This window comes from Terrapene carolina, unplaced genomic scaffold, assembly GCF_002925995.2.
Source record: "Terrapene carolina triunguis isolate 2854851 unplaced genomic scaffold, T_m_triunguis-2.0 Scaffold33268, whole genome shotgun sequence".
Lineage (NCBI taxonomy): Eukaryota > Metazoa > Chordata > Testudines > Emydidae > Terrapene > Terrapene triunguis.
Genome location: NW_020697619.1, coordinates 1 through 11422, shown reverse-complemented (window position 1 = coordinate 11422; position 11422 = coordinate 1). Strand labels below are relative to the sequence as shown.

The 11422-nt window shown below is 65.6% G+C and overlaps 2 protein-coding genes across 2 annotated transcripts in view; one reads left to right on the top strand and one right to left on the bottom strand.

Moving 5' to 3' along the window:
* Positions 1 to 6151, top strand: part of TTLL3 (tubulin tyrosine ligase like 3) — a 10842-nt gene extending 4691 nt beyond the window's left edge. Inside the window, exons 7-13 of the mRNA XM_029914195.1 lie at positions 245 to 379; positions 1746 to 1938; positions 2022 to 2170; positions 2500 to 2743; positions 2884 to 3319; positions 4062 to 4575; positions 5487 to 6151. Coding sequence (XP_029770055.1) covers positions 245 to 379; positions 1746 to 1938; positions 2022 to 2170; positions 2500 to 2743; positions 2884 to 3319; positions 4062 to 4575; positions 5487 to 5656 — 1841 coding nt within the window. The 3' untranslated portion in view covers positions 5657 to 6151. The remainder of the gene's footprint in view (positions 1 to 244; positions 380 to 1745; positions 1939 to 2021; positions 2171 to 2499; positions 2744 to 2883; positions 3320 to 4061; positions 4576 to 5486) is intronic.
* A 1551-nt stretch (positions 6152 to 7702) lies between these two features.
* RPUSD3 (RNA pseudouridine synthase D3) lies at positions 7703 to 11380 on the bottom strand. Its single transcript, XM_026663312.2, has 7 exons — positions 11161 to 11380; positions 10868 to 10964; positions 10304 to 10411; positions 10003 to 10087; positions 9739 to 9865; positions 9416 to 9555; positions 7703 to 8565 (listed from the first exon to the last, which is right to left on the bottom strand). Exons 1-7 carry the CDS (start codon positions 11378 to 11380, stop codon positions 8383 to 8385), a joined length of 960 nt encoding a protein of 319 aa, XP_026519097.1. The 3' UTR covers positions 7703 to 8382.
* Positions 11381 to 11422: the final 42 nt, after the last annotated feature.

Sequence of the window (11422 nt, the reverse complement as noted above, 5' to 3'; positions counted from 1 at the left end):
TGGGGGGCTCCCAGCTGGCCCCAGGGGTCGGGGGCTGTCCTGGGTGATGGGGGCTCCCAGATGGCCCCAGGGGTTGGGGGGCTCCCCACCTTCCCAAGGGGCCCATTCTGAAAATTGAGCCATCTCCCTGAAAATCCTGCCTCCTTTGCCCTGACTTAGTGGCCCCCCCAATATTAGCACTCCCCATGGCCCCGCCTTGCTCCGGGGCCTGGACACCCAGCGGTGGTGACGCCATCTCTTGCAGAGGATTTCTGGCTCACTGCCGCCCGGAGCATCCTCAAAGTGGTGGTGAAAAGATACTGGAGCGCAGCTGCCCGGGGGGCTGGGGCAGCGGCGGCTTCCAGCGCACAGGGGCCCATGAAGGCCGGCGAGTCCGCAGGTAGGTGCTGGGCAGGAGAGCTGAGTGCACGGTGTGATGAGCGGGTCATGGCCCCACTGCCGAAGCCGCCTGCTTTACTCTCTGCGGCAGAGGGTTCCCCCACCATCCCCACCGCCACCTCCACTGCCGCCGGTTCCCCCACCGTCCCCACCACCACCATCCCTCCCCCACTGCCACCAGTCCCCCCCCCACCACCACCATCCCCACTGCCGCCGGTTCCCCCACCGTCCCCACCACCACCATCCCACCCCCACCCCCGCTGCCGCCAGTTCCCCCACCGTCCCCACCACCACCTCCACTGTTGCTGGTTCCCTTACTGCGCCCACCACCAACGCCACCCCGCCATCCCCATCCCCACCGCTGCCACCATCCCCATCGCTGCCCTGCACCAAGAGCAGCACACTGTGACGAACTGGGTCTGTTCTTACTGTGGTCTGTGAATGCTGACAGGGGAGTGTGGCTGGGATGGTCGGCCTTGGGGGATGGGAGACTGACTGAAAATACCTGAGCCTGTAACATGAGAACCCAGGAGGGGGCTGGGACCAGGTGACACCTTTGCCCGGGAGACTGAACAAAGGCTGTGGGTGGGGTCGCTGAAGGAGAGTGTGGGAAGCTGGCTGGTGAGGTGGCTAGAAGGGAGACAGGGCTCTGATCCCCTAAGGGGGCTAGGGTGCCCGGGGACCCCAAGATGAACCTAACTGAGGGGGTCCCGTTGTCTGCGCCGGCAAGACCTGTACTGGACTGCATTCCTGTCGTCTAAATAAACCTTCTGCTTTACTGGCTGGCTGAGAGTCATGGTGAATCGCAGGACGCCGGGGGTGCAGGGCCCTGAGTCCCCCCATACTCCGTGACACACACATCCCCCTGTGACTCTGCTTCAGCACTCACCCCAGAGCATCTGTCACAGCGGCTGTGGCCTTCCCTGTGGGAGCTACACAGTTAGATCAGGCTGAGGTGCCAGGACTCTAAGCGCTACCTCCGCCTGGTGGGCCCGGCAGAGGGAGTGTGCTGTGCGGGGGGCCTGGGCTGTGAGAGCAGCGGGGGGAGTGCTGAGGGGGCCAGGTCCCAGGGTAGCTCGCTGTCCCCATGCCGGCAGAGCCCAGCCCTTGTAGGCGGCTAGGGACCTCCCCCCCCACCCCGTGGCTCCCGGCAGGCAGGAGAGCAGGGTTATGTGCTGGAGCATGGGGGAAAGTTGGTGCAGACCCCACAGGAGGGAGATGCTCATGCTGGCCTCTCCCCCGCCACCTCGGCCGGAATGTGCTGTGCTCCCTAGAGCCCCAGGGCTCACCAGCAGCGCCCACCCACCCGATGCACCCTCTGTGTGATGCCATGAGCCCTGCCAGCTGGCTTGCTCTCCCCCATTCAGAGTCCCCGAGAGAGACTGGTGGGAAGAAGGGCAGCCCCCTGCCACCGCAGCTCATCGAGACGGCCCTGCAGGCCTGCGAGGAGCACCTGAGCAGCCTGACGCACCAGGATATCGACAGGGAGCCCGAGTCCCCTCTCTGCATGACGGGGGCACGCTGGGGGGACTTCCTGCGCGCCTACTACCAGGTGATTCAGTAAGTGCTGTGGGGCGGGGCCCGGGGGGGGGAGGGGAGCTCCCCTGCTCTGCTCTGCTCTGAGCTGGGCTGTCTGACTGCAGCGAAGGGGCACTCCTGGACCAGCTGGGCTCCCATGTCGAACAGTGCGAGCACGTCCTGCAGCGCCTGGCCGAGGTGCTCCCACAGCTGGAGATGGAGGGGGACCGCAATATCTGGATTGTGAAGCCAGGCGCCAAGTCGCGGGGCAGAGGTAAGGCTCGGTCCTGCCGCCGTGGGGAATGGGGACGGTCCCGCGGGAAATGCTGGGGCCTGCCTGGCCGAAGCCAGAAACCCCTATCCCACCTGTCTGTGGCTGCGGGGGCAAGGGAGCCTGGCACTGAGACACTGGCCAAGCAATAGGTACGACCTCCCGCGAACCAATCCCCCCAGCCTGCCCTCTGCCTGCACAGTGAGTGGGGCAGCCCTGTGCTTTGCTGTGGGGGCTGCTCAGTCGCTGGCAGAGGCTCTGCGCTCTGTTTGGCCTTGGCTGCAGCCTGCGTGCAGTGCTGTGTGTCATGGGGCTGCTGGGCTCGCCCCCAGGAATCATCTGCATGGACCGCCTGGAGGAGATGCTGAAGCTGGTGGATTGCGACCCCATGATCGTGAAGGACGGCAAGTGGGTGGTGCAGAAATACATCGAGAGACCCCTGCTCATCCACAACACCAAGTTCGACCTGCGGCAGTGGTTCCTGGTGACGGACTGGAACCCGCTCACCATCTGGTTCTACCGAGACAGCTACCTCCGCTTCTGCACACAGCCCTTCTCCCTGCACAACCTGGACACGTGAGTGCCTGGGGGAAGGGGCTGCACCTCCCCAGCCGCTGCTCCCCAGCCCTGCCTCAGCTGACCTGGGCGCCAGGGCGAGGCCCCAGGCGGGGGCAGTGTGCAGCTGTGGGCACTGAGCCCCTTTCTCTCGGTCCCAGCTCCATCCACCTGTGCAATAACTCCATCCAGAGGCACTACGAGAACTCGCTGAGCCGCCACCCCCAGCTGCCCCCCGACAACATGTGGTCATCGCAGCAGTTCCAGGCCCACCTCCAGCAGGCGGGGGCGGCAGGCGCCTGGCAGGAGGTGATCGTCCCGGGCATGAAGGCGGCCATCATCCACACCATGCAGACCTCCCAGGACGTGGTGGAGTTCCGCAAGAGCAGCTTTGAGCTATACGGGGCAGACTTCATGTTCGGGGAGAATTGCCAGCCCTGGCTGATCGAGATCAACGCCAGCCCCACCATGGCGGCCTCCACGGCCGTGACCAGCCGGCTGTGCGCCAGCGTTCAGGAGGACACGCTCCGTGTGGTCATTGACCGCAAGCATGACCGCAGCTGCCACACGGGGGCCTTTGAGCTCATCTACAAGCAGGTGAGTCCCCAGCAGCCCTGCATGGACCGACAGCTGGGACGGGAGAGCACCCAGGGGTGGCCCAGCCCTGCACGGACCGGCTGAGTTGGGAGGGGACCCAGAGTGCACCATGGGGTGGCCCAGCCCTGCACGGACCAGCTGAGTTGGGAGGGGGCCCAGAGTGCGCCCAGGGGGAGGCCAGCCCCAGGGCCAGGAGCAGCAGTGCCACTGAGCATAGGCCCAGGCAGGGGCTGGCTTGGCCCCAGTGTGGCCGTGGGGCTGCCCCCCACCCCCTCCAGTGGGGACTGGTGCGGGACTCAGTAGGGGGCACTCTCTCCTTGGGATCAGTGCTACCCCATGGGCACTAGAGTGTCCTTTGCTGCTGCACGGACCTAGTTACAAGGGAACCAGCCCTAAGTCCTACCCACCCGTGGTCCCCACGCGTTGCGGAGTGAGCCCTGTTGCCTGACCTCACCCCGCCAGGGGACCTCCCAGAATGTCCCTTCAGCCACAGGGGCCGTGTGCTACTTGTCACTGCCTGCCCAGGCTGTGCACAGTGGCCACATGCCAGCCGGCTACTGGGGGCTTTCCCTGCCCCTTCCCACAGTGGGCCAGCATCTAACAGCCACCCAGGGGCGCTAGACTAATCCAAAGCCAGCAGCCCAGCCCAGCAGGGCACCCATGCCCAGGGCCCTGCAGGCACTCCTAGCCCAGGCAGGGCCACAGGGCTCTGCACTGAGCACTCTCCTGCCTTCTCCCGCAGGCGGCTGTCGACGTGCCCCAATACATAGGAATAAGCCTTTTGGTGGAAGGATCCACTGTCAAAAAGCCACGGCCTCCAAACCACAGACTCTCCCCCAGTGCCAGCCCCAGGCCGGGCCCCAGCTGCCCGCAGCACTTCCAAGCACTCCCACAGAGCTCCCCTCGTGGGCCCAGGGCTCCACAGCTCGCCAGGGCCGCCAGGCCCCCAGCACCAGTCAGCGGCAAGGAGAACAGAGCCAGGGAGCTGGGGGCCGCCAACAGGGCCTCTGCTGCAGCTGGCACCCGGCTGAAGCTGCCCAGCAAGGTGCGAGCAGAGCCAGGCAAGAGGCTGCTGGAGCTGCACAGCACGGCCACCTCCCCGCTGGGGGACAAGCTGGTGCCGCTGGGCCAGCCCAGGCTCTGTCCCAAGTGCAGCTCCCAGGTGCCAGTCCCCAGCCCCAGGGCACCCCCACGCCTCCAGCTCAGCAAGGCCAACGGCCCCAAGGGGCAGCTGCAGAGGCCAGCCCGGCAGCCAGGTAGGGAGCTGCAGCTGCACGTGCGGGACTTATGCACCTTCCAGCTGGGCTGTGGGCACGCTGCCGCCCCCACTCACCCCCTTGCTTGCTCTCCAGGGAAGCCCAGTGTGCCAGAGCGCCAGTGGGGACATGCCCAGGCTGCGCTGCGCGAGAGGCCCCCAGCCCCTCCTGCCAGGCCTGGCCAGCAGTGTGCCAGGGGCTGGCCACACAGGGCCCCCCACCCAGCCTCCGCCCCTGAGCTCGGGGCCTTGCACATGGCTGTGGGCAGAAGGAAGCAGAAGAGAGACAGGCTGTGCAGGTGAAGGAGGGAGGTGCCCCTGGGGCTGCTGGCAGCAGCGAGGGAGTCATGCCAGGGGCTGGTGCCCTCCAATAAAGGGATCAAGAGAAGGAGCTGAAGTTTGTGATGTGGGCAGGAAATGCAGCCTGGCGCTGCCTTCACCTGGGGGGCGGCTGGCAGGGCCAGGGCCTGGGGCCAGCTACAGGCTCCACATCCCGGGGGCAGCCCCCCTTTCCCCTTGCCTTTGGCACACAGGGTTGCCGTTTGGCTTCTCTGGCCTGTCTCTCCTTTCCACAGCTGAAATGGGAAGAGGTGTGTGCAGCACTCTCCCCTGCACTGGGGGGTGGGGTGGGCAGGTTGGGTGCTGTACTGGGCAGGGGGTGGGGGGCAGAGCTGGGCACTACCCTGGCCCGGGTTATGGCATGGAGCTGGACACTGCTCTGGGGGAGGGAGGTGGGTACTGCCCTGGGCAGGGGAGGGAGGGCATGGAGCCAGGCACCGCCCTGGCAGAGGCGGTGAACAGGCTTCAGGCCGTAGGGTAGGGAGCAAGGCCTGTGGTCCAGCTGAATGGGGCTAGGCCCTGGGGAGACCCCAGTTTGGGCCTTGCCCCTGCCTATTTCTCTTTCCTTCCCAGGCCCCCCAGAGATGCGCAGGCTCCAAGGCCTCTGCTGCCCTGCTGGAAACCCCTGGGCTGGTTTGCACCTGCTCAGCAGCTGGCCCCACCCTGGCAGCAAGGCAGTCACCTCCAGCAGTGAACCCCTGAGTGCTCGGGGCATGGCCCTCTGCCCTGCTCACCTGCTCTGAGGCCAGGAGCCCACCTGGCTCTGCCGGAGTCACCCTCCCGCAGGACTGGCCTCAGCTGAGGCCCCACAGCAGCAAGGGGCAGTGGGTTGCCCCATACTGTTGGACTCTGCCTGTGAAACCATCCTGTGGGGGGCTGGGCGCATGTCTGAGGGCACCTGGCACTGCAGAAGGCAGAGTAGCCCCCCCCCAAGGACCCCCAGAGTGGAGAGGGGGCAGGGCAGAGAACAGTGTCAGCAGCTGGTGCTTTGGCTGTAGCCCCCGGGGCTGAGGCAGAGAAGGAGCAAGGTGGGGGGAGGATGCCCTGAGACCATGGCGCAAGCGGTCGGGGGGCTGGAACTAGGAGTGCAGGGGTTTGCCGTTTGGCTCAGCACCCCTGCAAGCGGCCAGCCTGGCACTGGTGGGAGGGGAACATGGTACAGCACGGCCTGGGGCGCAGTGGAGACAGGCCAGGACCTGCACCCTAATCCCTTCACTGCAAGCTGCCCCCTAAGGCAGCCCCCCCCCCCCCCCCAGGAGCACCCCCTTGGTTTCCCGCCATTGGGACCAGCTGCAGGCTGGGCTCTCCGCCCCCATGCTGGACTGGACCGCTTCACAACACCGCAGTGGGGCTGGGGGGGGGACACAGAGCACAGGACTGTCACACACAACCTGAGCGCACCCTACCAGACCATGTGTTCAGCTTCCGTATCTCAGTGGGCTGCAGCACCCTGACCTCGGTGGCACAGACTCTGCCAGAAATGGCCCCCTATCGCCCTTGGGCCCTGCTCTGGAAGCAGGGTTCCCAGGCCTCTAGCATGGGCCTGGAGTCTCCAGGAATTAAAGATTAAGCTTTAATTAAAGATTGTGTCATGTGATGAATACATCTAACCAAAACAGGCAGCCCTACCTGTGAGTGCCTCAGCGTTTATAAACCCCACCTCCAACACCTGGCTCCTCAGGCTGGTCCAAGCCTCTCCTTGCAGACTGTTCCCAGCACAGGCACCCATCCCTTGGGGTACGACTGCCCCCCTCTCCCTGGGCTGGAGGGGGCAACCTGATGGCCCAGGGCAAACTCCACCTACATGGAGGTGTCCAATGATCCAGCCGTTTCATGTTTTGTACATGGATTCCCCCAAATCCCCCAGGAGGTACACTGGGAGTGCATACACCAGAAAGCCAGAGCCCCCCACACCTGCATCTGCCCTTGCCTGGGAGGATTTGGCACCATGGTTTGGATGCAGTCTGGGCACCTACACCTTTAACACACAGAAAATACCCTAGTTCTAACACAGTGGAGCACAGGGTGTCTGCGCTGGCCCCGCTACTCTGATGCCTCCAGCCGCAGGACTCCATGGCCATGAACAGGGCACAAGGGGGCCTGCCCTCTGGGGAGAAGCCCCTGAAGGCCACACTCACAGGCAGGGCCAGGGCCAGAGAAGTTGCCTCTCCCAGGGGGCTTTCTGCTCTGTGGCCAGGAAGAGGCCTGCAAGGCCATGGCATCCAACAGCCTGTCAGGGCTCCCCTCCAAGCTGGGCCCTGTTCCCGCACTGGTCGAGCTGAACTGGGCCTGGGAGGGGTTCCTGCTGCCCCCACAGGACAGCCTCACACCCAAGAGAGGAAAATGAACCACTACTGCTCACAACTCCTTTGCAGACTGGCAGCTCCTTGCAACAGCTTATTCCTAGTGGCAGCCAGTGCAAGGGCTTCTGGGACATGCTCACTGCTGTGAAACCTGCTGGGCTGGGGGGGCCTGGATCTTTGAGTCCCTGCCCTCAGGGCTCTAGCCCCACCCGCCCAGGAGCACGGTGCCAGCACACACAGGGCTTTAAAGCTTCTCGGAGACACCCCTCCCCGGAGCGTGGGGCAAGGTGCTGTCGCCGCATGGAGCGCCAGTGGGAGATGGGCTACGCTGTGTCTGCACGCAGCCGGGCCGCCCCCCCAGGCTAGCTGCAGGGCGCACCCCCGCCCGGCGGGGCCAGCACAGCTCTGCTCAGACAGCTGACTATAACCCCAGCCCCACGAGCACCAGGGAACAGCTGGGGCCACACTGGTTTGGTGGGACAGGTGGGGGCAGCAGTGTGGGTCCTGCCTCCAAGGAGGGGCTGCTGATCCCAGCCGCTGGGGAGCACCGACCCTGACGTGGCGCTGAACACCCAAGAGACAGAGGGGACGTGGGACGGGCCAGGGAGGCCAAAGGCCCTTGCACAGATGCAGCTGACAGAGCCAGAGGGGGCCACGAGACAAGACCCCAAACCAACCCTTTGGCAAGGCTGAGAAATGGGGGGAGGGGGGCCTGGGGAAGAGCAGGAAAGGTCCCGAGAGGCAGAAGGATCCCTGCCAGCAGTGGGAGCTCCAGTTTGGGCCATGTAAAGATCAATGTGGCTAAACCCGAGAACCAGTCTGTTGGTGGCACACACCAGGTGGGCTGTCCTGCCACGCCCCCACACCGAGAGGGAGGAGTCCGGAGCAGCAGCCCAGCTGCGCCACCATCCTGCACGGAGCCTTCCAGGAAGAGGGGGAAGGCTGCATGTTCACGGCTATTCAGCCATCCCGGAGACCATCCCTGCGAGGAGTCCCACCAGCGGGATGCAGAGACCCGAACCTAGAGCTCTGCTAGCAGCATCCCCAGGGGTGGGAAATGCCCTCTCTCCCACGGAGCTGGGCCTGCCTCTTGCTTCAGTGGCCTTCTGGGTCAGGGTGGGTCCAGCTGGGGGCAGCTGAGCAGGGCCACCCCAGGGTGCGCCCCGTCACGGCGCACTCTGGTCCCCAGGGAGTCCCAGCAGACGGAGCGTCTGGAGGAAGAAGGGCGGAGGCGGCGCAGTGAGACTAGCTGTCGGGAGGAGCAGCTGGTGCAGGTGGAGATGCAGTGGCAGGCGATGCAGCAGCTGCTGAGTGAGGTGCAGCCTGCGGAGCAGCTGCTCGCCCAGGACCTGCAGAGAGAGAGAGAGAAATGGGGGCTCAGGAGCCAAGAGCCCCCCCCCCCCCCCCCCCCAGTGCGGCACGGCACGGCAGGGATCCCCTCTGGTGACTGAACGTGGCACTCAAAGGAAGCGACCAGGGCCAGGCCCCAGCTCTGCCAGCCGGCAGCACACAAGGGGGGAGATGACATTGCTTTGTACAATCACTGACGGCCCAAGTGGGATCCTCAGCCCATCCCACACGACGCAGTGCAGAGGCTGCAGGACCTGAGGCTGAAAACCCTCCTCTGAAGAGCGACTGAAGACTGGGATTGCTAGCGCGGACTGAGGTGAGCAAGAGGGGTCTGGAGAAGGAAGACGGAGATTGGACACTCCCAGCTCCTAACACAAGGACACAGGGAGGCTCAATGAAATTCTAAACTGAGAAAAGGAAACACAGTCACACAATGCGTAAATCATCTGTGGAACTCACTGCCACAGGATGTCCCTGAGGACACGGAGAAGGACTGGATGGTAGGCTGCGAAGAAGGGATATTCAACCAGCTCCCAGAGACCAGGAGGAGGCCTAGTATGAGGCAGGTCGTACCCTTTCCTCTGCAGCATCTGGTCTGGACGCTGGGCCAGGTGACCCCCGGGTCTCAGCCAGTCTGGCAAGTCCTATGTTCACCCACTCCGAGATGCCCCTCATTCCTGACCCGCAGCCCCCTGCTATCCCAGCCCTGGCCCCCTCCATGGCAGACCAGGCAAACCGCCCGGCATGCCGGGCTGACGGGGGCTTTGCATGCCACAGCTCCAGCCCGAGCCGTGGGACCACAGCGCGCAACCAGCAAAGGGGTGCCGGTGGCGGGGCAGAGCCCGGTACCTGTGTGCGCGGCAGAGCGCTCCCTGCAGGCAGCAGGAAGGGCTCCCCCAGGACCGTGCCCACACGGGCGGAGTACACGTGGTCGCCCAGCGCAGGACACAGCAGCAGCGTCAGGTGCACCAGGAGCTGGCCAGGAAAGGCTGTGGCGAGGAGAGTCGGGGTTAATACGGGTACCTCCCCCCCATCCATGGGCAGCAAACGCACCCTCAGCCCCCCCTGCCCAGGGCCCCTCCCTGACAAGGATGGCAGGAGACCCCCCCCCCCCCCCCCGCATCTGGGGCCCTGCTGGGCAGCGTTGTCAGGAAGAGCTGAACATTCCCCACCTGTCATGGGCTGGAGCTGCACCAGGCCGCAGCCCGGAGCCGCGCCCAGCACCTTGTAGCGGGTCAGGGTTTGCTTCACCTCCTTCCTCTCCACGCTGCGTCGGGACGGGGCAGCCACCGGCACCACCTGCAACCAGAGCAGAGCCAGGCGCTCAGGGAGAGGCTGGAGCCAGAGGGACTGGCCAGGCCCTGCAGCCATCCCCTCCCTGGGGCCCCACAGCCCTTTGCCCCCAGGACACACCGCCGACTGAACCCTTTCCTTACCAGCTGCAGGTCCCCAACCTGCTCCAGCTTCAGTCCTGTGCGGATCTCCCCCTCCACGGCAGCTGGGACCCCGGCAGTGACAGCGCTGGGGGGAGGGAGAGGGGGTTACAAGGTGGCTGGGCTCCGGGAGATGAGCGGGACGAGTCAGCGCCCTGGGGCTCCAGGACAGCGCAGTCTCTGGCACACGGCCAGGCGCCCCACTGTGGGAGGGGGACACTCCACTTGCCAGCAGGGGGCAGGAGCACTCTGCAGGATGGGGCCCACTCACCAGTAAGTAGGCAGGGGAGGGGGTTTCACTCACCGGTAAGTGGCGGGGGGGCGCCCTGCTCTCCGGAGCTGCGTGAAGAACGCATGGAGCTGCTGCGTGGTGCCAGGGCAGCTGGAGAGAAGCACGAGGCCAGAGCTGTCCCTGGAGGGGGGGCATCAGATTCAGTCCCATGGCACAGACAGTGCCGGAGATGGGAACACAGCGCTGAGCTATGGAGAGGCAGCGCCCTGCTCCCCAGCACCCACCCCTGCCCTCCCCACCCCCCCAGGGTCCCTCCCTCCCTCCCCTGGCCTCCCTGCCCCACCAGAACCAGCCCCTCCCTCCCCTGACCACCCCACCTGCACCCTCCCCACCCCCCATGGCCCCTCCCGCCCCTTGCTGCCCCCCAGCGGCCTTCTCCACCCCCCAGGGTCCCTCCCCACCCCTTTCCTCAGGGCCCTACCCTACCCACATCAACCAGGCCCATGCCCTCCCATTCCCCCCACGCAGCCAGCCAGCCCCCTTCCTTCCCTCACCTGCCCCGCCCCAGCAACCAATGACCAAGCACCCACTCCTCTCCATGGGGAGCCAATCCCTGGCCCTTCCCCACTCACTTACTTCCCAGCTGCTTTGACCACATGGAGCTCAGGAGGGAGACTCAGCCTCTGGCTCAGATCTGGGAGCAGCGAAACCAAACTCAGCTGCCCTGGACTGCCTGGGAGGGGGGCACAGGGAAGAAGCCATGAGCATGGAGACCCGGCCCAACCCCCCGACCCGTGTCACTCCTCCTGCTCTTGGGGCTGCGGGAGCCCAGGGAACCCCCCCCAGCTCCCCCTCAGGCCGGGAGTGGAGGGACAAGCCCCTTCCTCCAGGCCCGGCACATGTGGGAGAAGTGAACCCCAAGCACTCACCTGTCACAGCCAGGCCCGGGGGCTTGCTGACGGCCACCAGTGGCCCTGAAACAAAGGAACAGGCTAGGTCAGGGAAGGCCGGGCAGCCCTCCCCAGCGTCCCAAACCCCCTCTCCTTGGGCTAAAGCCAGCCAAGACCCAGCCCCAGACCCAGGCACCCAGCCCGTAGCCGCACTCGCCGAGCAGCCAGCGCCCTCCCGCCCAGGCCTCAGCAGCCCCATCTCCCTGCACAGCAGGGTCTGGCTGATTCCCCGCTGCCCCCC